Source organism: Aptenodytes forsteri, unplaced genomic scaffold (assembly GCF_000699145.1).
Source record: "Aptenodytes forsteri isolate BGI_AS27 unplaced genomic scaffold, ASM69914v1 Scaffold149, whole genome shotgun sequence".
NCBI lineage: Eukaryota > Metazoa > Chordata > Aves > Sphenisciformes > Spheniscidae > Aptenodytes > Aptenodytes forsteri.
The window spans coordinates 394,977-419,773 of record NW_008795560.1 but is presented as its reverse complement, the minus strand read 5'-3'; the positions used below and the strand labels follow the sequence as shown (position 1 = coordinate 419,773).

Below are 24,797 nucleotides of genomic sequence, written 5' to 3'. Positions count from 1 at the left end.
ATTTATTAGCATACCCCTTTGCTGTTCAAAAGGGAGAAGCACAATTGCCAACCCAGCCTGCTACTTGTTTTCCTCCAACTACCCCATCTAGCAGAAACAGAGGGACAAAGGGAAGGAGTGCCTGTGTGCGGACCTCGGAGGACCTCCTGCTTCCCTGCCAGCAAGACCTGAGCAGTCAGTCACGATCAACTTAAGCACTACCTCTCCTGTTGCACCTTCTCATCCTGACCATCATTTTTAGCTCTTTCTGTACATCTGACCCTTCTTAGCAAGCAAAATGAACCTATTTAATTAATACTTGCATATTCCACCCCCTGTCTGAATACGTCCCCGAGATGACAGAGATATTGCTAGTCACCCTGTGTCCCAAAGAAGAAAGCTTTTGCCAGTGGGATGATTTTCTGGTGAAGCATGTGCTGGGTACGTGACCTTTGTGGGTTTACACTAAAGAAGCTTCTGGATTCCTTTAGACAAACAAATCCCTCACCAAGCAGGATTTATGCTTGTTTTGTAGTCTTTGTGCCGCTAGCCAGCTGCCGCGCTTTCTCCTATCAGCAGCAGGTAAAGTGCTTCTTATATACGGTGTGTAAGGGAGTTTGTAATGGGCTTTGGGACCCTCTGGGTAAAACGTGGCATAGGGCAGCGCTGTCACTGACGACTCTGGCTTGCCACGAGATCTGAGTCTGAGACCTGCTTGTATTTGTGGCAGCTGCAAAGAGGTAACCATCAAGTGACTTGTTTTGCAAGAGCCTTTGGACAGAAGGAATTTTGCAGAAATGAAGGATTAGAGGGTGCATGTCCAAGATGGGCTTTCAGCAAAGGCTTTGAACCGGACTTCGGAGGCTATTAAGAAAAAGTTCATTTCTTTTCCAAACTGAATACATTCCCTAGGGAAAAAGGAAAAAAAGTAAGTTTGGGCTGAGACTCCAACCTGTCTAGCTGGGAGAAACCTTTTGGAGGTGTTTGGCGCAGCAGTCAGAGGAGATAAGGTCCCCAGGGAGTAGTGGCTGGGAAGGGGGAAGGGACGAGCTCGTGGAGTGAAATTGCCCAGAAGCAAAGCACAGCCACTCACTTTGCAATGAAAAGCTTTATCATCTCTGCACCGATTACTGGAGCTAAAAATAGCTCCAGCTCAAAGTAAACAGTTTTTTGAGCGTGCTCTGCCCTGCTGGCATGTCAGCTCCGCACCGAGCCACCGTGCCAGCAGCCATGATGCACGTCCCCGCGGTCCCAGCGCCGAGAGGGGCCCCCCACCACCAGGCTTGACTCTTAGCCCCTGCCTGCTAATGGAGGTGACCCTGGCGGGGGTTCGCTAATGAGTTTAGCCTCATTACAAGATTTTTTTGTGTTTCACTTGTTGATGAACCTTTCTGGATGAGCGACTTCTATAAAAACAAAATGGGTCTGAACGCCAAGTAATTCATTCAGACATCCCAACACCCACTCTCTCTTCCCTAATCAACAGCAAACCGTGTCCTTCCTTTGACAGCAAAAAGAGTGGCTTGTCACTAACACTGCTTTTACCTGTTGGTTTCTCTTCTCCTCATGAATGTCCAAGTGCAAGCTGTTATTTGATGGCTTACGACATCCACGCTTTCCTTAGGGAGCCCAGCAAACTGTTGAAAAATGTTCTGTGGGTTTTTTTGATGAAAAGTTTATTTAAAGTATTTATTTTGGGGGAGGAAGTCTGGAAATAATCAGGTTGTCACATTTTTTCCATGCGTATCTTGTGCCATTCCACATTTCCTTGCAATCTCGATGACATCAAGTGACACGGAGAGCTCAGTGCCTGGGAAATGCGGTGGGAAGCTGCTGGTACGTGAGGAGACTTCATGCTCCTCTTCATGATGCTGCATCAGAGGGCTATCGCAGTGCTGCTCTAACACCGGCAGCGCGAGCTTCGGAGGGAAGCGAGGCTCATGCTGCAAAAACATTCAGGTCAGAGGTAGGTCAGATCCTTCTGAAGTGACAGCTTGTCTCCTTGGGCTTTGGAGCTTCCTGGAGGGTCCTTTGTGCTGGTGGTTTTTCTTGCTGGAGCAGGCAATGCACAGTCCAGCACCGCAGCGCTGCTCTGGGGGTGGGTTTCTTTACAATAGCACCCTCGGGGATACTCTCACGTCATTTTGACACTTGCCCTACGAGATTGCTCCGGCTTTGTCCCTCCTCCAGCTAAAGGTTGACAGTCAAGCTGTGGGACAGCTTCTTGCTCTTCCCAGAGCAGTGTCCGCTCATCCTGTGCTGCACCAGAGCAGTGAAGGTGGCACCCGCAGCACAGGCTGCAGGGCGTCGTAGGACCATCCCTTCCCTGGGGTGCTGCTCTCTGCACCCCACTCCGTGATGCAGAGCTAAAATATCTCCGCAATTCTCTGCAGCCCAACTGCATGGTCAACAGCAGCAGGAGCCACCAGAGCAGAGCCAAACCTCCTGGTGTCCAGAGCGGCAATGTCATTAACACCAGTCCTAGACCACACAGGACAGCACAGTATAAAGCAGCTGGACGCAAGAGGCAGCAAAAACCTCGCCAAAGACAAGTGTATCAGTCAAGTGGAAGGTATAGAAGAGTACAGCCAGCCATTAAAGGCTGATCGTGGCTGCAGCTGAGTCAGTCGGCTCAAGGCTGTGATACCATCCATCACGTGGAGCGTGCCATGCCAGGCAGCTATAACGTCATCTCATCATGGCGAGATAGGAGCTGCATTTATTCGTAGCCCATACCTCCGGGTGAATGTCTTACGGTGTACGAAGCAACGGGACAAGAGATGGTGAACCTGAGAATTAGCTAGAAGTTAGGGTGGATTTCCAGAGAAAAATGTCAGCTTTCATTTAAAAATAGGAAGAATTAATGCATTGAAAGCCATGCATTTTTATCCTAATGTGTTAACATTTCAGGCAAACTTTTTGGCATCTCAGGATTTTTTTTCCCCTTGTGAAAAAAAAGATGTGTTCTGCAGAAAATCCCAAACGGCATTTTTCTACTTAAAAAGAGTTTTGATGAAAAATGTTTGACCTGTCCTTGTAGGGGATAGTCTTGGATGAGGAGGTCACTGTAAGGACATGTAAGCGTGTGCAGGAAAGGACAGACTCTTTGATGGATGCTTTGGGGGGTTGTTCCCAGGACCAGACACACAGGATCGGGAGGTTTGAGTATGACAAATAGTTAGGTTGCATCTTATTTAAAAAGCACAGATCATATACTGTGCTCCCAGCTTTTTGAAGTGCTTTGTCACTACCATTGCTATATATTGCATGTATTGTCACGGTGCTGGCCACAGGCTGCCAAGAAAATGCCTGGGTGGCTGGTGCAGCATTTGCATCTTTACCAGATTTGGCCTTCAAACCCCACAGTCCAAGCGTTAGTGTGAAACTGTAGTCTTCTGGATTGCTTTCAAATACGAGCTGGAGTAAAGAGAAAACTGCAGCCTTGGCCAGGCCAGCATAGCAATCATCTCCTGAGGCTGTGCTGGTCCCTCAGCACGGCGTGGCAGAGCTCTCCTCCCTCCGTTGCATCTCATTAAGACAGGCAGGGCGTGGTGGTGAATCCCTTACCGTTACTTTTGGGTAAGTAGTAACGCGTGACTCAAAAGCACTGGAGAGAGATGACCTTCTGCCAAGTGATACATCTCAGGAAATCAAACTGGCTTCCCAGGACTGGTTTTGAACTAAAACCGAATTGAATCGGGAGGCAGAGCTACGCGAGGTCAGTTTGGGGATGCACTGAGCATGGGTATGTTTTGCTTTATTGAGGTCCGTTCCCCTTCCTCCGTGCCTCGGTATTGTCATTGGGGTGTTTCCTGCACTGCCTGCTGCTTTTGTTGGTGTTTTTATCTCTTCCTGCGTACGACGGCAGGGGTGTGGGTATCTGTCACAACAAATGGCATGTTTTCAGGCGCACACAAACAGGTTCTGGCTGGAGGCGGTGATGCCGGTGGAGGTGGAGCAGGTCCGGCTGCACAGCTGGTGCCAGGGTGAGAGGAGAGGCTGATGCTCCTCGCCGACGCTGAACGGCTCCGGGGCCCATCTGTCATGGGAGAGCTGCGGGATGGCAGAGGCACCGCTTCTGCGTCTGTCTGGTGCTGAGCGAGATGGAAGGTTGGGAGAGCCAAGTCCTCCTGGCTCACACCGCTCACTTTGCACGCAGTATGAAATAAAAGCTCGTCTAGCTCGAGTGGGGACTGGATCCAATCCTTGGCAGATGCCCTTCGTGCTCTCCAGTTGAGTCGTGCCACTTCTTTTCCCCTTTACAAGACTGAGGACCGGAGTGTCCTTACAGCAGGGATAGAGCAAGTCTTTCACACTCTCAGCAAAGCAATTAGCACTAATGAGCCCTGCTCCAGCCTGGGCATTCAGGCAGGAGCAGGCAGCAATATCTAAACCCTTGTGTGCTCACACACCTTCCCACTGCGCTGGTAGGGCTTTGCAGGAGCGTGGGCCAGGAGGAAGGCTAGAGACTCGGCACTGCAACCAGCTTGTTCGTTTGGCTTCAGCCACCCGGTGATGTCTTCAAGGCTGATGTGACACAGGGAGGTGATACCACCCAGAGGGACGTTCCTCGGCCCCTGGGGTGACAAGAACAGCCAAAAACTCCTGTTCTCCTGGAGTGGCCCTGAGCTCGCCGAGAGCTCCCAGGCTGTGCTTCACAGCAGGGTGGATACAAAGGTATGTGCTTGATATGCGGTATTGCCTTGCCCTAAGCACCTTCCCCGCCTTAAATCTGGGTGCTGTCACCAGCTCTGCATTTCACCCCCAAATAAGGCTGGCACCCAGGGGCAGATGAGCTGAAGCATGCTTGGATTTTACCCCGTGGGAGTCTGCGGAACAAAAGGCACTCTAAAAAAACCACGAAGCTATTTTTTTCCTGGGAGGCACTTCCCTGGCGCTACACCTGGTAAAATAGCTCAGGCTGCACGGGGTGTGATGGTGCCTTTGGCCAGGCCCTGATGGAGAGGATGAACGGCGGGATGTGGCTGGGACGTGCATCCGAGCGATGCGCCAGAGAAACCTGGGGGAGCGGCGGGCAGGAGGGAGCGCCCTGCAGCAAAAGCCACAGCGCCGAGCATCGAAGGAAGGATGTTTGGGCACATGCAGCTGCTGGGAGATGGGGTTACAAGGCAAAGCTAAACAAAGATCGCTGCGAAAAGGAAACGGCTCCCTCCTGCAGACTGTAAGGTAAGAGCTGAGCGGTAGCTGCTTGACATCATCGGGATGAGCATTGGATTACAGCAGGCAGGGACTGACTCGGGAGGGGAGGAGAACACGCCCCTCGGCCCCAGAAGTGCAACTTCATTTAGCAGCTCACTGTACAAGGAAACTGCAAGTCTGAAACTGGCTGCGACTCCCCCAGCCGGCTTGGCCGCTCGCCACAGTGGGCAGAGACGCCAGGAGGGTGTAATCCAGCCTCGATTTCTTCCTCGGCGGCGGGACCACGGAACTTGGGATTCGAGAAGCAGCGGGAGCCAGGGTGGCCGTAAGTGGGGTTGTGCACGCTGCTGCGGGCGTGTGGGGCAAGCAACGGGCTGGGATGGTCAGTGGCCAGGAGACCTGCCTGGCAGCGCAGCGAGGGGATGCTCTCCTGCTGCCCCCGGCATGGGAGCCAGAGCCGCGCTACGAAGAGGTGATTTGTTTAGAGATACAGTTAACTTTTACCTAACCGACTGTGAACAGTGAGATTTTTACTGCCCACAGACCGTGGGCTGAAAAACTAAGCTGTATCCCTGTTTCTCTGCTGTTGGGAGAAGCTGTTTGTAGGCTGATGGCAGGGAGGTGGCTGCTGTTTCACTTGGAAAATAATGCAGTTCAATACTTGCTGCGAAGGGGTAGCAAGGAGAGCAAGGCAGTTAGAAATCACAAAGGACCGTGGATCAGTGACCCCCATGGGGATTTCTGGCCTCATTTCTGACATGTGTCCATTTATTCTGAGCGACTCACTGGAGGGAATCCCTTACAGCATCGGGGTGTCTCTGTGCTCACACAGGAATGGATGCCAGCCTGCGGGACAGGCGCCCGGCGTGCCGTCTGTGTGGGGCCATGGTGTGAATCCATCCTTAGGGCTGTTGGGAGCTGCAGGGCTGCCCAGGGCTCCCCTTCAAACTGCGGGCACGAGCGAGAGCTTTGCAGAGCGTGGTGGCGGAAGTGGGCTCGGAGACTCCCTGGCATCCAGCTTTCCAAGCAAATGTTTTAAAAGGCAAAGACTTGGGATAAAAAAAGAACTGCTGTGTGGTGGTATTCTCAGGAGGCTTTGCAAATTCCTCCACCTCGGAGCTGTGTGCCTTTCTCTCCTCTCTCTGGATTCCCCTAAGCAGCTGGTAGCGAGCCGCGGTGGTGAGCTTTCACATGCATGTAATGCCTTGGCCCCAAAGGGGTGTTTGGGAAACATTTCCCTTTGCTTGGAAGGGGTAAATAGGTCCACAGACCAAGAGACAAGTATAGCTGTGAACCCAGAAGCAATGCCCTGGGTGCCTGGGCTGGTGACTCAAACTAGGAGGACGACATGCTGGGGTCAAACGAGCAAGAGGCAGCTGCAGCGGGGACGCTGCAGCAGTGCAAGGGTGAGAGGAGACTTGTGGAGTGGGGATGGCTTGAGCGGCTGGCAGAGACCCTCAGGTGGTCGCAGCCCCTCAGGCTCTGGGCTGTTTGCTCGCGGCGAGGTCGGCGTGCCTGGCTTGGGTAGCTGTGGGGCACACCTTGGCTTCCAAGACTCTTGGCTGGAAAGGGCCACCGTGCTGATGCGTGGCCACCTGACTGAGAAATTGTCACGTTTCTGCTCTCGTGAGGGATGGTGTTTGGGAAAGAAGGATGCATGAAGAGATCCTCAATGGCTGGATTCATTTATAGTGCATATGTAGGTTAAATGGCCATTTACAAACATGGATGCGCCAGTACTGTACCTCAAACACAGAAGAGGGCATTGAGTCCTTCAGAGTTCCACATGGATGCACGAGTTCCCCATGCCACCATTTTCAGGGATGCTTTCCTGAGAGTGCGGACTCAGATGCCTCAAAGAACTGGAGACCGTTAAACAGAGTACATAGGCTCTCGGTGTAGGCAGCTTGGTCATGAAGAGATGAAAACCCAAGAATGCTCATAGCCATGCATCTCCCAGCCACCCGGTATTTCTGTACTCAGTGGCAGTTCTGAGGAGGTGTACAGGCACACGGTGAGCTAGAATGCGGAGTTTTGCTTTTTTCCTTTATCCTTTTATTCCAAAGGAAAGTAAATCTACTTTTGAGCCCACTCAGAGGAATACCCACAGGCATACAACCCTGCCCCCCAAAATAACTATGGAAAATGTTTTCCAAGTTACTAACATTTCCTGATCTCCCACATTTCAGAGCCGGTTCCTGCAGCATTCTGCTGTGCATTAATCCCTCCAGCCTGTCTGGGCCACCAAACACCAGCATTATTCCTACTTTACATGGGCTACACACAAAGCAGCTGATTTTCCTGGATTCATACAGGTCTGGCAGAATCAGGGATGAATCTGCAAGTCCGTAAGGAACAGCAGAAGCTTCGACCCAGCTTTTTGTTTGCCTTTCTGTGCCACCCTGTTCTGGTCTCTCCCATTTTCACATTCAAAGCCTGGATCCAATTGTTTCTCCACACTGCTAAGGGTTTCCTTAGCGTCACCAAAGCTGTATATATGGACTGATCCAGAAAACAAATTTTCCATCACAGTACCCATTTTAGAGAGGATGAGAGGGGAAAAAACCCATGCTCCTAATTGTCTAGCCCATGACTAGAAAAAGCCAAGTCATAAAGGGAGCTGCTCCCAAGGCTTGCCAGCACCAGCCAGTGAGAAGGGAAGGTTCAGCCGTTGCATGGACTTTGTCCCCAGCTCCTCACGATGGCAGTTGGAGAGGTCGAGACATCGCTCCAGGACTCAGCTGGCACCTGCAGCGCGAGCAGGAAGAACAGCAGCTGGACTATGAACCACCTATCCCCCTGTTTCAAAACTCTCACTCCCTTCAAGCCTACGGGGATATGTACTTTACAACCCGTTCCTGGTTTGCAGGGCGAGTTCCCAAACGCTGCCTTCCCAGCACAGCCCCGGAGAGGCTCGGTGCTCTTTGCACAGCTCCTCCACACCAGCTTTCATGCAGGCACGTTGCTGGTTGCAAGCTACTGCCTCGGGAACTCCCCGGCAAGGGCTGAAATACCAACTTTTGTTGATATTTGCAATGATGTAATAAGCCAAACATATCCCCACCGGCATGTCATCAACTTCACTGGAATTACTGTTTCCACAAAGTGTAATTAATCTGTGGTGCTCTTTGCCACGAGATATCACTGACAAAGAGCTCAGGAGGCATTTTAATAGATACCAGGTAGTTATCTCAGTAACAAAATAACCCTGGGTATGATTAAGAGGATATTGCATTTTAAGGATTAGAAAACCTCCTGGTTCAAGGTAATTAGTAACTGATGAAAAACATTCTACTACAATTACAAGTTTTCTTGTACCTCTGAGGCCAAGGATGCCAGCTGCTGCGGGGGACAGGGCCCTAAATGAGAATGTCTCTCAGTCTGCTCTGGGAGGACCGGGCTCCCGCTCTGATCAGCGATGCATACAGCCTGTTGTTTACCCACGAGTCAAGAGACACGAGAACGACCTTCTCTCTGCTGCCGTCACCTTGCTTGAAACCAGAAAGGATTTCCTCTCTGGATCAAAAGCAGCACCAGAACAGCTGTTGTGTAGAATAATGCTGAATTCTGCCAAACAGCATTCTGGGTTTTTTTGGAACATAAATTCATTTCGAAGCAATGCTGAGAGCACCGAGTTTGTTTTGTGTGCTTGTTCCTGTTGGGTAACAGCTGGTAAACATGGAGGGTACCTGGACCCCAAACATGTGCATCATGCTGGTGCCCTTGTAATTCATTCCGGATGGGGTATGGATGTTAGCTATCCAATGAACGTTTCCACAGGGGTCCCAAAATAATCTGTGGTACCTTGATGGGTTATAGGACTAGATTAGGAATTGTAAAGTGTGGGTTTTTTTGGAACATAAATTCATTTCGAAGCAATGCTGAGAGCACCGAGTTTGTTTTGTGTGCTTGTTCCTGTTGGGTAACAGCTGGTAAACATGGAGGGTACCTGGACCCCAAACACGTGCATCATGCTGGTGCCCTTGTAATTCATTCCGGATGGGGTATGGATGTTTAGCTATCCAATGAACGTTTCCACAGGGGTCCCAAAATAATCTGTGGTACCTTGATGGGTTATAGGACTAGATTAGGAATTGTAAAGTGTTCTTTAACAAGTTACTTTAGCCCGTCCTTAGTCACACTGCATGGACTGATCCACCTCACCACCCTTAAATCCCCAGACTCCCGGTGTGGGATATTGCCCGGCCTTTGCACAGACGGGCGTTCAGAGCTCTGCCCATCGCCCCGGGAGCAGCGGGACGGGATAAGCCTTTGGGGATGGAGCAAGGGGCTCAGCTTCAGATTTGCAGACTCCACATCCCCAAGCAAGGGCTGTGGGGAGAAACATCTAGCCAGAGCCAGGGCTGCAGGGTTGGAAAGCCAATACCAGTTGCTAAAGAACTTCTGTCTCCAAAATCAGCTTTTTTTGAGAGAAAATGGGGGTTTCCCCCCAACGTCCCATCAAGAAGAGGGCTGCTCAGTGATAACTCCTAGTTCAGAGTATCATTGCTCCGATTTGCTTTAAGCCTCTCTTGGCAGAGGGCCACATATTTTGAGATATTTTGCAACACATCTGAAGTGCTGGAGGTTTAACTGTTTGGGCTGCGTAACACACGAGCGAGAGCGAGGCGGGAAGGCAAAGGAGGAAAGTAAAGACTCGTGGATTTCCAAAGCTGGCTTTCTTCCTTCCTGCTTTTGTTTGCCTCCTTGGTGCCCCAAAAGGGCGATGCGTATTCCCAGAGTTGTGGGAATACTGTTTCTTTTCCGGTCCAGTGTTTCCAGTAAGCACTTCACTGTAAATGGGGTAAACACTAACAAAAGTGTATTGTTAAATCCCTGTGTCTTTGTTTGGCTACTGTCGTGATCATAATTAGTATTTTCCACTTCTGTAAGCCTGTCATCTGCAGATCTGAAGGCGCTTTACAAATATTTGAAGCATCTAGCGAGGGGAGCGAGTATTAATAGCTCCATTTAACAGATGGGCAAACTGACACACAGAAGCAGCAAGTGCCCTGTCCTTGAAGCAGGGCCAGAGCCAGCGAGTAGTCGGCTCCAACAACTAGGGAGTTTTAAAAGTGGGTCAAAAAAAATAGAGAGAAAGGCTGTAGATCTGTCCCAGCTTGGAAAATGATGGGGAATAGTTCCAGTCAGAGCGGTACTCCACCCAGATGGGCCAGACAGATGAATTGCTGGATGAGCTACCGCTTATATGGTTAAATGGTTCATCTCTTGCTTTCTGTTCTAATATTTGTCCCTGGGACAAAGTGAAAAAAAACAGTCCATGATGTTCCAAAAAGTCTGAAAGCTGAAACAACAGCTGCTAAAATAAGCAACTCTCTTGTTGGCTGGGCTCTGCAGGTCAGGAGATTGCAACGCACCCACAGATGTTAAGGCCACAGAGGAAATGTCTTTGAGTGGGGCTCGGGGACAGCGGGAGAAGGCACAGCTGTGCACAAACAGCAAAGAGACCCAAGGAGCAGAAGACAGACCAAGCAAGGCGACTAAAAGTACCAGATCAAACTTCCCCACTTGCCTCAGAGAAGCTGATATGGAAGTTTCACTTCTTTAAAGGGCAGTGGAGCTGCAAACCAATATTCATTTATACTGTCGAGGCAGCTGCCGAGTCCCCCCATGGTGCAGGTCAGAAGCCATGAGTTGCTTTGGTTTTCCCCAGCACACCCACATGAAGTTAACAAAAGGAGAAGCAAAACCAAAGAGAACTTCTCTGTGAAGCCAGGCCCCTGGCTGGACTTTCCTTGCTCTTAGACACAACAGGCCAAACATCTATTAGCACAAACCCTCCTGAGAAGGTGCCATACGAACACCACCATCCTGTAGCCCTTCACTTGGTGTCTCCGTGCTCGCCACGCCAGGCTCCAGCTGAGCCTGCTGGGCAGAGCCCTGCCAGACCCCGTGTCACCTCCGCTGTCCTAGTTGCAGACGGTGGAAAAAGCAGCTGAGCTTTATGCTTCCCAACAAAAGCACAGGTAATGTTTTCTTACATTTATTTTCTTTTCCTTCCCCAGAAGCTGCTGCCCTGCTGCGTATGAAGCTTATTTGAAGTCATGTCCAGAAGGAAAGTCAACTAAATCAGGTAGGGATTCACACTATGAACTGATACAATTTTTATTCACAGGGAGATATTACATAAACAGGAATGTTTCCTATTACATAAATAGGAATCCTTCCTATTTCATAGAGTCATTTGTCCTCCCTCTGTATTCTGAATCACTAGATGCTAGAAAGCTGCTAAGAGGAAAAAGAAAAAAAAAAAAAATCAACAATTCTGCTGTAATGACTTTCCTGCTGTATTTTCCATACTTCACAGCCATGTACTTGTACCAAGCCATGTTCCAACGCTGACTCTAAGGGCAGCCCCTAGTGCAAGCCATGCCGCACAGCCTCTCCCCTGCCAGCGATGGGGACGCTGTGTGCAAATCCCACTCACAGGCTGCCCGCACGCTTTGCACGGGAATATTGTTTGCCCGTAAATAACCACGTAAGTGAGTTTTGCTCTGCACGTAGAGTCAGCCCAGCAAGATCCAGGGAACCCCCAAAGCTTAACCTTTTGTGGCATCTGTGTAAATGGCAGCTCCGCCAGCTCAGACAGTCCTTTCTGTGGTTTCACTCCCATGGCTCCTGCACTCAGAGCATCTCCTCAGTCCTCAGGTCACCTTGCTGCTTTCTCTTGTTCCTGCACTGAGCTTTCCCTTACACAGAGCTGCCACCGCCGTATTGTTTGCAGGTCCGACAATACAGGATCTCAGGACTCTGGTGCATGTAGACATTCCTCCTGCAGGTCTCTCGGAGCAGTTCGTCTCTTGTATCCAGCATCTTTTCCATGTATGCTAGAGACACCCCGTGTCCTTCTACGCCCAGGCTGCATTTCAGTGGACCATAAAATAGTTGGCAATTCATTTCATTAGTAGCTTTTCCTTTTTTGAGGCTATAACTTGCAGTGATCATTGAGCATCCCCAGTGTAATGCTACAGGCATGTCTCGAGCGCCACTTCAACTCGTGTCTAGATGTCATATCCCTGGTGACTTATGCAGACAGATTTACCCTGCCTGCAGAAAGCATCAGAAGCTGCTATCACCTGACACATGTACAAAAATTCTCCATCCATCACAGAAATACTCAGAGAAGGGGGTGTGCAGGCCAGCAGAGCTTTCTCTGCCCAGGTAGGGGTCCCAACAGGGTAGCACAGCCAAAGTGCTCATTTCAGTGGGTAACAGAAGCACGGGGCCACCCGAAAGGGCTTAGCTCAGCCACCTCTCACTGCCAGCCTATTTATAACTCCTACGTTTTCCATTTCTATTGTGTGTAAAGCACCAATAGCACCGTTCCAGCTACCTAATCCTTCTCACAGCTCCCAAAGACAGATCTTTCCCCTCCCCCATCTTCCCAGGCAAGCACTGCCCCTGCCCTGGGCTGGGAGCCCTGCTGGTGCCTTTCTTCTGTGCAGGGAGCAGAGCTAAGCCTGGCTTTGCTAATCAGCCTCATTCCACAGTGACACTCTTAAGAGTTGCCCTGGCTATTTTTAGGCACCGCTGGGAGCTGCCAGGGCTCTTGCACCTCAGGGGGTTTCACAGCTTCTCACGCAGCCCCTTACACACCGAGTCAGAAGGACTTTTGGATGCTGGATGTGAGTTCCTATGGGATTGTGCAAGCCTGAATGAGGAAAAGCCAAGGCAGGTGGCTCTCAGCTTCAGGCACCCTGTGCTAAGCAGAGCCTCCTCAACTAACGGCAGCCAAAACTTCATAGTTAGAGCCTGCACAACACCTTTTCCAGGCTAAGCTCTCCTTCCCAGCCACGCAAGCACTGCTTTCACACAGCAGCAGAGCTCAACTCCTCAGATCACAAAGAAAAGCTGGTCAAAATACCCCTTTTTCCTGCTAGGCATAAAAACAAAGACCCATCCTTGCTTACCTCTGCCCTGTGTAGAAAGGTCCTCCTCCACCCAGAGCTATCCCATCAAGACCTGCTGTGGCTTCACCTTCCTTTTATACCTGACAAGGGCAGCTGTGCTAGGAAACAGCCCCCGCTGCATCTCCTCTGCACTTATTTGACTTCTCCTTGCCCAGGGAAGCCTGCAAGGTGCTGGGGAGGTTGTGCTGGGGGTGAGCATCCCTCGGCCAGGAATTCAAGTGGGGTTTGAGTCGGTGATGTTCACTCAGAGGTCAGTGCCTTGGTGTGATCAGACCCGTGGGACCACTGGGGAGTTTCCGGCCTTTGAGGTGAAATCCAGCAGGGACTTTTCTCCCTGAATGATTTGGGGAAAGACAGGGAACACAAATCTGAAGGGGATCCCCATTGCAAAGGATTCCACCCCACGGCGCAGGCGTGATGGGGTGTCCGCACGTCACAAGCAGGGACAATACATGAGTCTTCCTGGAACATGCCTGCAACAGCAACTGTGGGGCTTTTGCAGCTGAAGGGTTTAAAGCGACTGGTCTGTGGTTCGTCTGCTTTGCAAGTTCAGGCATTAACAGATCTTCCACACAGTCAGTGGTTTTGTTCATGTAAAAATATGTTGACATATAAAGGCAACTAAATAAGAAGTTGGGAGAAAATAAAAATAATGGAGAAGGGACTTGTACCCTCATACTCCTTACAGCTTTGAAAGGGTCTCTGCAGGGGACAGAGAGACCCATGGGTGCTAGCTCACAAGGCGACGGGTGCTCATGGCTGTTCTGGGTGAACATGAGGGCTTTGGCTCGCTGCTCTTCGCTGTGCAGAAGTCAGAGCGCCGTGTTCACCCGCTGCGAGCTTGGCTTGAGGGGGTGAAAAATGGGGGGGAGAAAGGTGCCAGCCTACCATGTCCCAGGGCTGGCAGAGCCAAGTGTGCCTCATCCAGCTCTGCCACCCCATCCCTCAGAGGGATGTGTGTCTTTCGGAGGCCGGGGGGGGAACCAGAGTGCCCTGATTTATTAACACCTCGAAGCTGTGGGATGTGAAAAACAAACTTGACCTGGGAACAAAACAAAAATGCAACTGCTGTCACGGTAACTGTTTCTAGATGCACAAAGAGACCAATTATTTCCATTAATCAACTTAGTGAGAAGCTGCAAAAGAGGCTTAACCTGCAGTCAAGGCTCGGTGCTGAGGGGAGGGAGGAGCAGAGAGCTCCATCAAACCCCGGTTGCCAAGGCAAACTGTGATTCCTCCTGTGGCAGAGGATTTTTGGAGCAGATGCTCAGCACCCATGCCCCACGGGGACTGGCGGAGGGGTGCCACCCGCTCCTGGCACAGGGATGCAGGCTGGCAGCACCACGTGGTCAGAGCTGGGCACCGGGCTGCCCTCCTGACAGATGGATGGACGGATGGACGGGTGGTTCCCTCTTGCCATCGCCCACACGTCCTGATGCTAATGAGATGCTGGCGGGGCTGAGCAATCCCCTCCCGCCTCCCCCACTCCTCCCCAAGCCTTCCCCTCTCCCCTGGGGACCGCAGCAGCTCACATAAAGACTCACCCTATGCTGATGCCAAGGGTCGGCCGTGATTTTGAAATCCGTCTGGAGCATCTCTTACGTCAGCTGGGAGCTGGGCAGTGGCCGGGACGGTGTGGGGCAGCAGGAGGTGCCTTGGGACAGCAGAGACACTGCAGTGGGGGTCCCTGGGGACCTACTGAAAGCCAGGAGGGAGGGGCGGGAGTTTGGGGAGCTTGGTAGAGCTAAATGCAAGGCTTGTGACGTCGTAGAGGAGTCAGTCTAAGCCTAATCTTAAATCTGAGGTTAAGGAATTAGTTACCAGTTCTACAGGCATTAAATGATCTGTACTGTAAAGCGAGGGCAAAGTAAAAGAAGGGATCTGTTTATGAGCGCCGAGCCTCAGTCCCCCTGCTGTATCTGCTCTCCTCCTATATGAATTATAATTTTCCACTAAGTTCTAGAGAACCCTAAAAGCTCTGTTCCTGCAAAACCACTGCAGTGGCTGGAGAAGCTGTGATGTCTACACTGGCTGAATTCATTGTATTTAGCGTAAGAGCCAGAGGGTGCAGAGTTATTACAAGGAATCCCACAGCAAAAGCCTTCCAAAAATACCAGTGTGCCATGCCCAACCTTGACAGCTCTTCACCGCCAAAGTGTGGTGAGGCTTTTCCATGCTATTCTCACATGGAAAGAAGCTGCTCAGCACATGAGATGGACACACGTGCCCTGGTAGGAGATCAGGCTGCTGCCTGTTTTCTCACCCAGCCGGGAAACTTGGGGCTCAGCAGTTCGGAGCACATCAATTCTGGCCAATAAGACCCACCACCACCACACTTTGGAGAACACAGACCCAGCAGGAAAGCAGGGGAGCTCTACGCCTGGCACAGACCCTGTCACCAGCCTTACCAACGCTTGTTGTGTATGTTGCCGTTACCAGACCGGACTCCCAACAGGACATCTGCAGCTTCTGTTCGGCTTCTGGCCGCGGATCTAAGCTCTAGCACACGGGGGTCATGAGCCACAGCGAGGCCTTCAAGGCACGAGCACAGGTCTAAAAATACTCTCTAACCCCGATAACACTGTTACAGAGCCCTCCTTCTTTGATGTGCAACCCCTCATGTATGTTCCCAGACAAGAGTCAGTGGAAAATTTGCTGAAATTCCAGCTGGAAGTTGTCAGACAGTTGGTGGAAACCCCCTGACCTCAAGTGCTGGCTTCAGCCCTACGGGATTTTTTCCCTCATCGCTGGATGCGACTCTCCCAGCAGGAAACCTCACAGCAGACCCACAGGGAGCACAGAAATCCCGGTGCTCCCGTCTCTGTGCTCTACCAGGCCCCCCTCTGCTGTAAACCATCTTACACTGTAAATATTTTAAAAGCCCAGCAGGGCTCTTGAGTATGTTTTGCTGTTGTTATGGATCCGGCCCCAGCAGGAGAGGTCTAATAATAGTCACTGTACCCTGGAATGAAAGGGCAAGGGGCACTGCACAACGTGGAGAGCTCAAAGACGACCATCCAAACTTCATGCCCTGGTCCCAGCAGGCTGGCAATGAAGGGATGCAACGTATGAGCAGAAGAAGGGGTTGCATGAGCAGAAGAAGGGGTTGCATCCTGGTTCCCTGGCAGAACTTTGAAATTTCACCCCGGAAACGCAGCAAGATTTAGCTTGGTTTCGTGGCTTTATGACTCCAGAAGTTTGGGGGCCAAAAGAGATCGTTAGATCCTCTGGTGTGACACCAAGCAGGTGGGAGAGCATGTCCCCGGCCGGACTGTGGGACCAGGGAGCCGTCTCCAACCAGAACCCGCAGCTGTTGGTCCCAACTGCCGCTGGCAACGGGCTGGCACGGGGCCACAGCTGGGCAGCAGCAGCCTGGGACGTGAGTCTGCTGGGGCTCCTGCCCCCGGGGACCTCAGCGTCCCAGTCCCTGCCCTCGGGGGCTGCCTGCTGTGGCCGCAGAGGTGGCCGAGGTGCCGGGCTCCCCTCCTTGGGTGTCCCAGGGGACAGCACGGCAGGCTGAGCAACTGCTCCTGCTTGCCCCAGAGGAACAGGGAGGTCTCTAAAGGAAAGCAGGGGATGATTCAGGCTTAGTTAAGCAGGGAAATCCATTGCTGTGTTTAACCTTTGAACCTCCTTCCTTACAGCAGCCCACATGCGCTGTGCGGGCTACCCTAAGGGGCAAGGATGTCTAAGCAGGGGGCTAAGCCGCCTTACACCAGAAAGTGTCACGGATGCCATGCAGAGAGGAACAGGACTTTCTCTGACCTAGAGGCCCTTTGCGCTCACTGCAAAGGCGGGTTAGGTGGAGAGGAAAATACTGAGGAAAACAAGAGGTAAGAGAGGCAGAGCGAAAAAGAGCAAAGCAGGCAGCGGAGGGGAAGCAGGCTGAATTCAGCACAGCCTACTGATAGCCAGCATCAGTGCAGAGTCCAAAAATAGCCCTTCCTAGCCATAAAAAGCTTACAGTTTAACCTAGACAAGGCACAGATGCAATATCGTGTGAAGGGTTTCCTTGAAACCGGAGTCTAAGGCTGGGTGTGACTGTAACATCCATCTGATCCCTCAGAGTTAGACCCCGGCCGCTGGCTCACGTCGCAGGGCTTCTGTTTGCCCTGCAGGCACGTGGCCCTGTGCTGAGTTTAACCTGACGGTGAGGTTTCCGGGTCATTTGTCTGCCACTCTCACATTATTTGCAGTAACTGTTTGCTTGTAGTCCCTGGGATCTGCGCTGTGGAGAAGCAGACAAGAGGGGGAAATGGGAATTAACTGCTGGTTTGTCAGTGGGACCAAGAGGGGCATTGAGCTGACCCAAAAGAAATGCCCCGGTTTCTTCTACCAAAAGGCAGAAGAAACGTTTAACCCTTTAATTTCTTAGCATCCACCTTCTAAATGGGTAAAATTCAGCCCCAGTGTGTGTAGGGCTGGTTTAGCTGCACCCCCGCAGAGCAGAGCCAGCTGCTCCATCAGTTGCTGGGTGGCTTCCCTGGAAAATGCAAGCAGCCCAGCTGCAGTCCGACGGCAAAACCAGCTCCGGAAGCCGAGTCCACGCCAGCAAAGCCAAGACTATTACAGCTCCAGATTTTTTAGTCCTCACAAGACACTATGGAAAAATAAATCCAGGCCAAATGGCAGGTTTGGCAGAGCCAGGTTATTTCAGCAGGGCACGAGAGCAGAGGCAGCTCTGGGGACACGTCTGGTGTCTGTCGCAGCTTGCAAGGGGCTTCCTCACTTGTGGCCAGCTGCCCTGGGACAGGCAGCACTGTGTTCCCATGGTGGAGGGGACACAGCCTCCCTCCAAGCAGCACAGAAAAGCTTTTGAGGAACGTGCAAGGGGCAGCAGGTCCAGCCCGCTGCCAATGGCCTTTGTCACTGTGCCACACATCCCCTGCCCCGTCTCCGCGGGCTGGCATGCTGCGCCAAGGGCACAGGGACCGTTTCTGTTACCATCAGCAGCAAGGAGGAAAGGGAGGCAGGAAATGACCCTCTGGGGACAAGTTGAATCATCTCTCTGAAGTGCCCTGGAAACCCTTGCGCAGTGTATTTGTGTGCTGCAGGCTTATTCCTGCAACGCCTGGCAAGAGCTGGCACATCACTCCCTCCCGCCAGCCCACAGGAGTATGAAAAACCGAAGGTGGGGAGCCGGCGGGTGATGCACCCCCCCTTCGCATCCCCCTGCCACCGCTAAATGACTGTCCACGGTGACACAGTTTCAGGTTGAACTATGTAGGCAAGAGGGAAGGTGGTTCCTTTCTTGTCACTGGCAGATGTTAAAAGATGTTTCCACTGACTAAAACCCCACTGAACTGTTTTGCACCTGCCTTGAAATGTGGAAATGCTCTTTGAAAAAATCAGGGGTTTCTACCAAAAATTGAGGTGACTGCTCCCATCACCTCCTCGGTCCGACAGCTTCCCGGGGGTAGAGGCTGGAGCGTCTCTGCCAGCGGGGAGGGATCTGCCTGCAAGGCTTTTGGGAACCGCCCACCTTGAAAATCCTGAAGGAACTGCACACAGCTGAAAGCTTTGCTCATAAATCCGCCCCTCTCCAGCTCTTTGCATGGAAAGCCGAAGGCAGGAACCCTTCCAGCCATGGAAAATAAATAAACCACCCGCGCCATCTCCCGGCCGCCGAGCCAGACACAAACCTGCCCCGAGCAGGACCTGCTTCGGCACACTTGGGTCCTTCCCCTATTTTAAATCAAGATCCCATCCTTTTCCCATGTGATGGGGCATTTAGTCACTTGGCACAGCGCTGCCGCAGCTGAGCACATCTGCCGTCGGCAGCTACATCAGGGGACACCGGGAAAACGCTGCATCCTGGGGGCTGGTCAGCTCCTGCTCCCCGGTTTGTGGAGTCCATCCTATGAACCAGGTGGTCCAGCCCCTGGTGCAAGGGCAGGAGGACTCCTGAGCATCTCAGCTCTGAACTGGCCTCACTGATGTGGAGATGGACCCAGGCTTGTGTGGACCGCTCTTCGGGAAGCCTCCCAAGTCCAGGGGACATCTCTCCGGCGGCTACAGAAGGTCAGCAGCCCCTGGGCTCTGATGAGCTGCGAGGAGGACTTGTCTGGGAATGATGGATGCTCGTCCTGTCCCGGGGAAAAGGTGCTTTGCTCACTGAGATCAGCCAGCCTGCTGCATCCAGAGCGGGCGCCTCTTCCCGGGAAGGCCAAGCCTGGAAAGGAAGGAGGGAAGACGAGGAAAAACAATGGCTGGGATCTCTTCCTGGGGCAAAGGATGCAGCTTTTCCTGGGGCTCATTTAACAGAGGCTAGATGGATGCCAAGCCCTGGGAGGAGGCAGGTGTTTGCAAGGAGTTGCTGGATTTGGAGAAGCAGGTTCTCCTGGGAGGTCTGGGTGGGCCAAGCCCCACGTCCCACCGGTGAGCCGCTGCCAGCGCTCCCTGAGCTGGCATCAGCACCAAGAGAGGAGGCCCTGGGGCTACCGAAGCGTACTGGGTTTATGAAGGTTGGAGGTTACTGCACCCTTCTCAGGCTCAGGAAAGAGGAGAATTTAACCTCTTTTATCCTGGCTATTGCATCTTCGTCAGCATCTTCTTTCTACTGCCATAACATCAGGGATTACAGAGTGAGGAGTGTGACTCCTGCCCAGGCTGGTGGTCTGCCAGCAGATTTCCCTGGTAGGAAGGTCAATATTAAGCAGGATTTGTACAGGAGCTAAGCAAATTTCTCAGTGGGACATTAACCCCAAGACACAAAAGCAAGTGAATGGCAAGAAACTGAATTTTTTTTTCATTACACACGAGCGTTTCTAATCAGGACCTCCTTCTGGTATTGATAACATCAGCAGGGCTAAAGGCATTTTTTAGTGGGCAAAATTGGAGATAAGACAACTATTAATCTCGAATTTCCATGCAGAAAAACAGACTGAGTGCCAAACTGACTAAACAGGAGGCGCAACCAAGAGCACCAGGTTTCCAGTGCAGAGGCAGCGTGCGCTCGCTAGCTCTGCGCCCAGGAGCCAAGATGCCTGCGATATGTTCCCCAAGCTGCTGAGGTCCCTGGACTCTGTGTGCTGTACAAATGCTGGCAAGTTAAACCGTCAGCTTAAATGAAAAACCAACAACTTAAGGACTCATCAGGCTGAACTAAGAGCTGGCTCGCAGCAGCGCTTGTGGGTGACAAGTGGCCGCCCCGAGCCTTTCTTCGTGCTCTGTGCTTGGCACAGACACAAGCTCGGAGTGAAGGGATCCAAACATCTCACAGAAGGGCTGATTTTCACATGTTAAAGTGCTTATCTCAAAGCAGTCCAGCCCAATGCTTTTTCAGTGACATCCGACAACCAGTGGAGGCCAGTACTGATCCAAAGCCCTGTACCTATAAAATACTCCCCTGCTCCCCCAGCTTTCGAGCGGATATCCATCGGGGCCCTGATCGTTTCCCATTACAGATTCAGGTTGGATCGGCACCCCATCCCCCATGCAGCGAGCCAAATTTGGCCTCCATTCAAAGCTCCCATGGCATTTTGAGGAGGAAGGAGGGCTTTTTCTGTAGGAAAAAGCTGCTGCAAACAACACTGCAGCTCCTAAAGGAGAAAGCCAGAAACTCAAAAGGATTGGCAAATGCCTTCTCTGCCTTGCTTTGCAATGGGAAGACAGAACAAGGGCCGGTAAGGCAGCTGGGACGGATCCCTCCTGCCTACCTGCCCTCAGCTGGCACAGTGGGTGACCTGACACGGTGGGTCACCCAGCACGGTGCCCCATGTGACGGGGTTGATATCTGAGATTGCAGTAGCTCCTGTTAGAAGAACCGGAGCAGAGTTACAGGGACTATTTTTTTCATGCTGTAATTTAACTCCACAAAGTAACCTAACCTGGAGGGAGCCATGACTCGAGGCTTGCTGAGCATCCTTGACCTCACAGCTGTGTTTTCTCTGCAGCGCTTTGCAGACATATAGAGATGCAATGGAGGTAGAGTCCAGCACGTACACCGACTTTATTTCCTGCGATCGGGCTGGTCGGAGGAATGCTGTCCACGACATCCAACGAGATGCAACCACCATCAGCATGCGCAAGCTGACCGAGGACCTAGGGGACCTCGCCGTTGAAGGAGCAGGTGAGCTGCCACGGACACCAGTAAGCCCAGCTCCTGGCACGCAGGCTGGAAGGGCAAGGCACAAAATGGCAGTGCAGCTAACCAGTGCTGTCTCTGGGAGCATCACACAGATGCTCAGGAAGAACATCCCATTCCTCGTTGCAGTCAGCGCCTTCATGCTTGGAGGGTGCTCAGCTAGTGGGAGACTCCCCGGGCCGAGGGGCTCTTGCAGCCAACGGAATGGTCCCGGGGTTCCCGGCACACGAGCCCTGCATGCTCCAGCCAAGGCCCTTTGCTCGGCTGGTTTGTAGAGGCACTGGTGCTCAAACAGGACACGGACTGACCGACAGCCTTCCCAGGGCAAATTACACATCAGATATATCTTAGGCTTTATAAAAATCAAGTGTGGGTTGGGTTGTGGTTTGCTTTTTCTTTGTTGGTTGTTGTATTTTTATTTTTTTAAATCAGCCTTAAAATAGTTCCGTAGTGTTTTAAATAACAACAGAAATAATTTTAAACACCACCAGCCATCTCCAAATCTTCCCCCGTAGCCCAAACATGGCAGCAGCACCACCCTGCTCAATATATGCCGACCAGCTGGCTACAACCAGCATAAATTGGCCGTTCAGAGCCCAAGCAAACCAGCCAGTCTGATTTCACTAATAAGCCACGAAACATACAGCACCACTGCAGGGGATAAACTCATTTTTTGCCCTTTCTCTTTTACTCCTCCAACCTACAATCTGTAACTATAAAAATACTTTAAAACCCATTAAGCCAACATGTCCATACTAGCACATGACCATCCACCTGTCCATAATAAGCACAAATTAGAGCTCTTCTAACAGAGAGCAACTCAGGTAGCTGCCAGGCTGTGGGGCAGACATTCCTGGAGCACTTGCAAGTTGCAGTCACAGGTTAGACAAGGAGAGCGCATCCCTGCCCCGAGGCTCCCTCCCAGTGTGACCAGATGTGTTGAGAAGCGACTGTATTCCAGGGACGTGAAGGGAGAACCCAATACTCTTAAGCCAAATATCTGGCCACGGGAGGGTAGCGATAGGTCTTCAGATGACAATCTAAATAAAATCAGCTGTATCAATTACTGATCGCTTGTGTCCTCAGCAGAGTGTAACCGTGCTTTCTTCCCAATCCTCCCTTCTGCAGAAAGCCAAAGAGATGCCACTTCTTCTGAGAACGACCCTGGAGCAAGACCAAAGGGGCAAGAAAACAGCCCCTCCCCATGACAGTGTACAGGGGTGGGATGGGCAGGAGGAGGGCCTTGCTGTGAACATTAAACAAGAATTTGCTATTGAATCTGCGGACAAAAGCCAACCTGGAACAGCAAGTTGTCTGTCAAATGCCTCTGCTGCAACCATTTTTGTTTAGAGAGCCACAAGATGCTGTGAAAGGACTGGCACCTCCAAAAGACTTCTGCTCCCATCCCTAACGATTTAGAGCAACACTGCCGTGGTTGTAGTGATATGAGCCATTCTCAAGATGCCTTAGCTGCAATTTTCCCCTAGGGGAAAAAACAATTTCAGTAATAATAGACACATCAGACTTTCCTGTCCAAGGTACCTTCCTCCTTTGCAAATTTAGACTATTATTTATTCTGTTTCCATAGATTAGAAATTTAGATTATTGGTTTTTCTAAGCCTCACCCTCATCTGCATCTTAGACCTGACCTGGCCTCTGGACTGTCCATGCGGCCCCTCATCAGGGTGGGCAGTGGAGAAGGGACCCGGCCAGTCCCGCTGCCTTCATGTCAAGCACCACTCACCTGTGCTGCTGCCGCTTAGCATCAGGAAAGGACCAAAGCACAGCTCTGTGTGGATGAGCTCCACCTACAGACCCAGCAGCACCAGCCACAGGCATCTTTTTCTTCAGGTTCTAGCATTTTAAGATATTCTTAAGGGGAGGGGAGAAACAATTTGCTGGTTTGACTGTTGAAATTCAGGCTTAACTTTGCAAGCTGTTAGCTGAGATGATCTCTGGTAGGATCTCACACCATTCTCTCTTTTAGGAGACATGTTTTGTGTTAAAGATGGTTTGATAAAACTACATAAGCTGTTGGAATAAATAACACAGCCTTTAAGTACTGAAGGTGTTTTTTTCTGCCTGGATGTTTCTTCTTCCTCTGTTTTGCCTTGTAGCTGGTTGAGCTGCAGGATGGTTACACCAGCTTCCCCTAGTAGGGAGATAAGCAGCTGCGTTACAAGAGAGACCCTTCCATTTGGGTCTGTGAAACCCCACGGGTTTGCAGCACCCAGGTGGAAGCAGATGTAGTTGGACACAGAAAATGCTAAAAGCCTGCCCCCACTTTCCCAGGTTTGCTGCCAGGCAGCGCTTTTCCCACGGGTGTTTTATACCCTGGAGGTGTTTAAAAGACGTGTAGACGTGGTGCTCAGGGACATGGTTTAGCGGTGGACTTGGCAGTGCTGGGTTAACGGTTGGACTCGATGATCTTAAAGGTCTTTTCCAACCTAAACGATTCTGTGATTCTATGATGCACCCATGGGAGCACTGCTCCCCTCCACGTTACCACCCCAGAAGTCAAGCACGAGGCTGGCTTGGGACTTGGCGGAGTGGCCCAGACACCAGCAGAAGAGGTGCCGGTGGGAAGAGGCATCTTCCCTCTGCAGCACATCTTCCCTCTGCAGCACAGAGCTACGAGGACATCGCTGGCATTTCACCCAGCCCAGGCAGAGCCGATCCTGCCAGAGCTGCGGGAGGCAGCCACAGCCTGGCTGGGATGAATGGCCGGGGCAGGGACAAGGCAGAGCCAGCCTGAGAAATACTCTCCACTGGTGACACAAGGACAAGCATCACCCTGACAGCCTAGGGAAGAACTGTATGTTACGAGTTTGAGATTTATCAGAGAAAACAAGACCATAAATAAGCAGAGAAGCGGCTGCCAGACAGAGGGACAATTGTCTGTGGGCCTCTGGGAAGCAATGGCCACGGGGCCGGGACAGAGATGTCCATGGCTCCAGCCCCCCACAGGAAACAAAGATTTGGCAACCAGGTAGCGGCTGCATCTGCTGCTTTGGCAGCTGCAAACCAGCTCGGCTCCCGGAGCTGCCTGGATACTATTGCAGCTCTGTGCCCGGACGACGGCCAAGAGCCTGCTCCCATTTCCCCGTGCTCGGGGGCAAAACAGCAGGTAGCTCCTGGACTTGGCTGACTGCACGGTTGGGTCTTTAAGCCCCATTTCCAGCTCTCCTCACTGCCACTGAACAGTATTTTTGGCTCATGCTGACACACGCAAAGAAAGCCGACAGGCAATGCAGAGGGACTGTGCACCACGCAAGACCTCCAGCAGTCAAACATGGGCTAATCTTAGGTCTCCTTGGTCAGAAAATATCTGTTCCAGAATTATATTTAGGCCGACGATTAGGGACCCGTTGGCCAGCTACCCTCAGAGGACAGGCGAGAGGCATCAGGTTCCCCCTGCAAGTGAAAGAGCCAGGTCAGCTGCCGTCGCCATTGTGCTGAAAGACCAAGGGCACTGGCTTAATCCAGCCACATCCTGACTTGCAAAGCTGCTGAGCACAGGGATGCTCTGAGCCCTTCAGTTCAGTGGAACACAGGGGCACGCCAGACCTCCCGAAACTCTAACCAAGCACTAAATGATCAGAAAGTCTTTCAGCAAACACTCCCCTGCCTGAGCTGACAGT

The 24,797-nt window shown here is 51.7% G+C and overlaps 1 protein-coding gene across 2 annotated transcripts; it reads left to right on the top strand.

Annotated features, from left to right (window-relative positions):
• The first annotated feature begins 5,254 nt into the window (after positions 1-5,254).
• Positions 5,255-23,221, top strand: PKIG (protein kinase (cAMP-dependent, catalytic) inhibitor gamma). Of its 2 annotated transcripts, none has more exons than XM_009282188.2 (4): positions 5,255-5,464; positions 11,166-11,233; positions 20,966-21,141; positions 22,285-23,221. In XM_009282188.2, the coding sequence occupies exons 3-4, from the start codon at positions 20,991-20,993 to the stop codon at positions 22,362-22,364; spliced, it is 231 nt and encodes a 76-aa protein (XP_009280463.1). In that variant the 5' UTR covers positions 5,255-5,464; positions 11,166-11,233; positions 20,966-20,990; the 3' UTR covers positions 22,365-23,221. The 2 variants fall into 2 exon arrangements, with proteins under 2 accessions (XP_009280463.1, XP_009280464.1); XM_009282189.2 differs by lacking the exon at positions 5,255-5,464 and adding an exon at positions 5,521-5,611.
• The last annotated feature ends 1,576 nt before the right edge of the window (positions 23,222-24,797 follow it).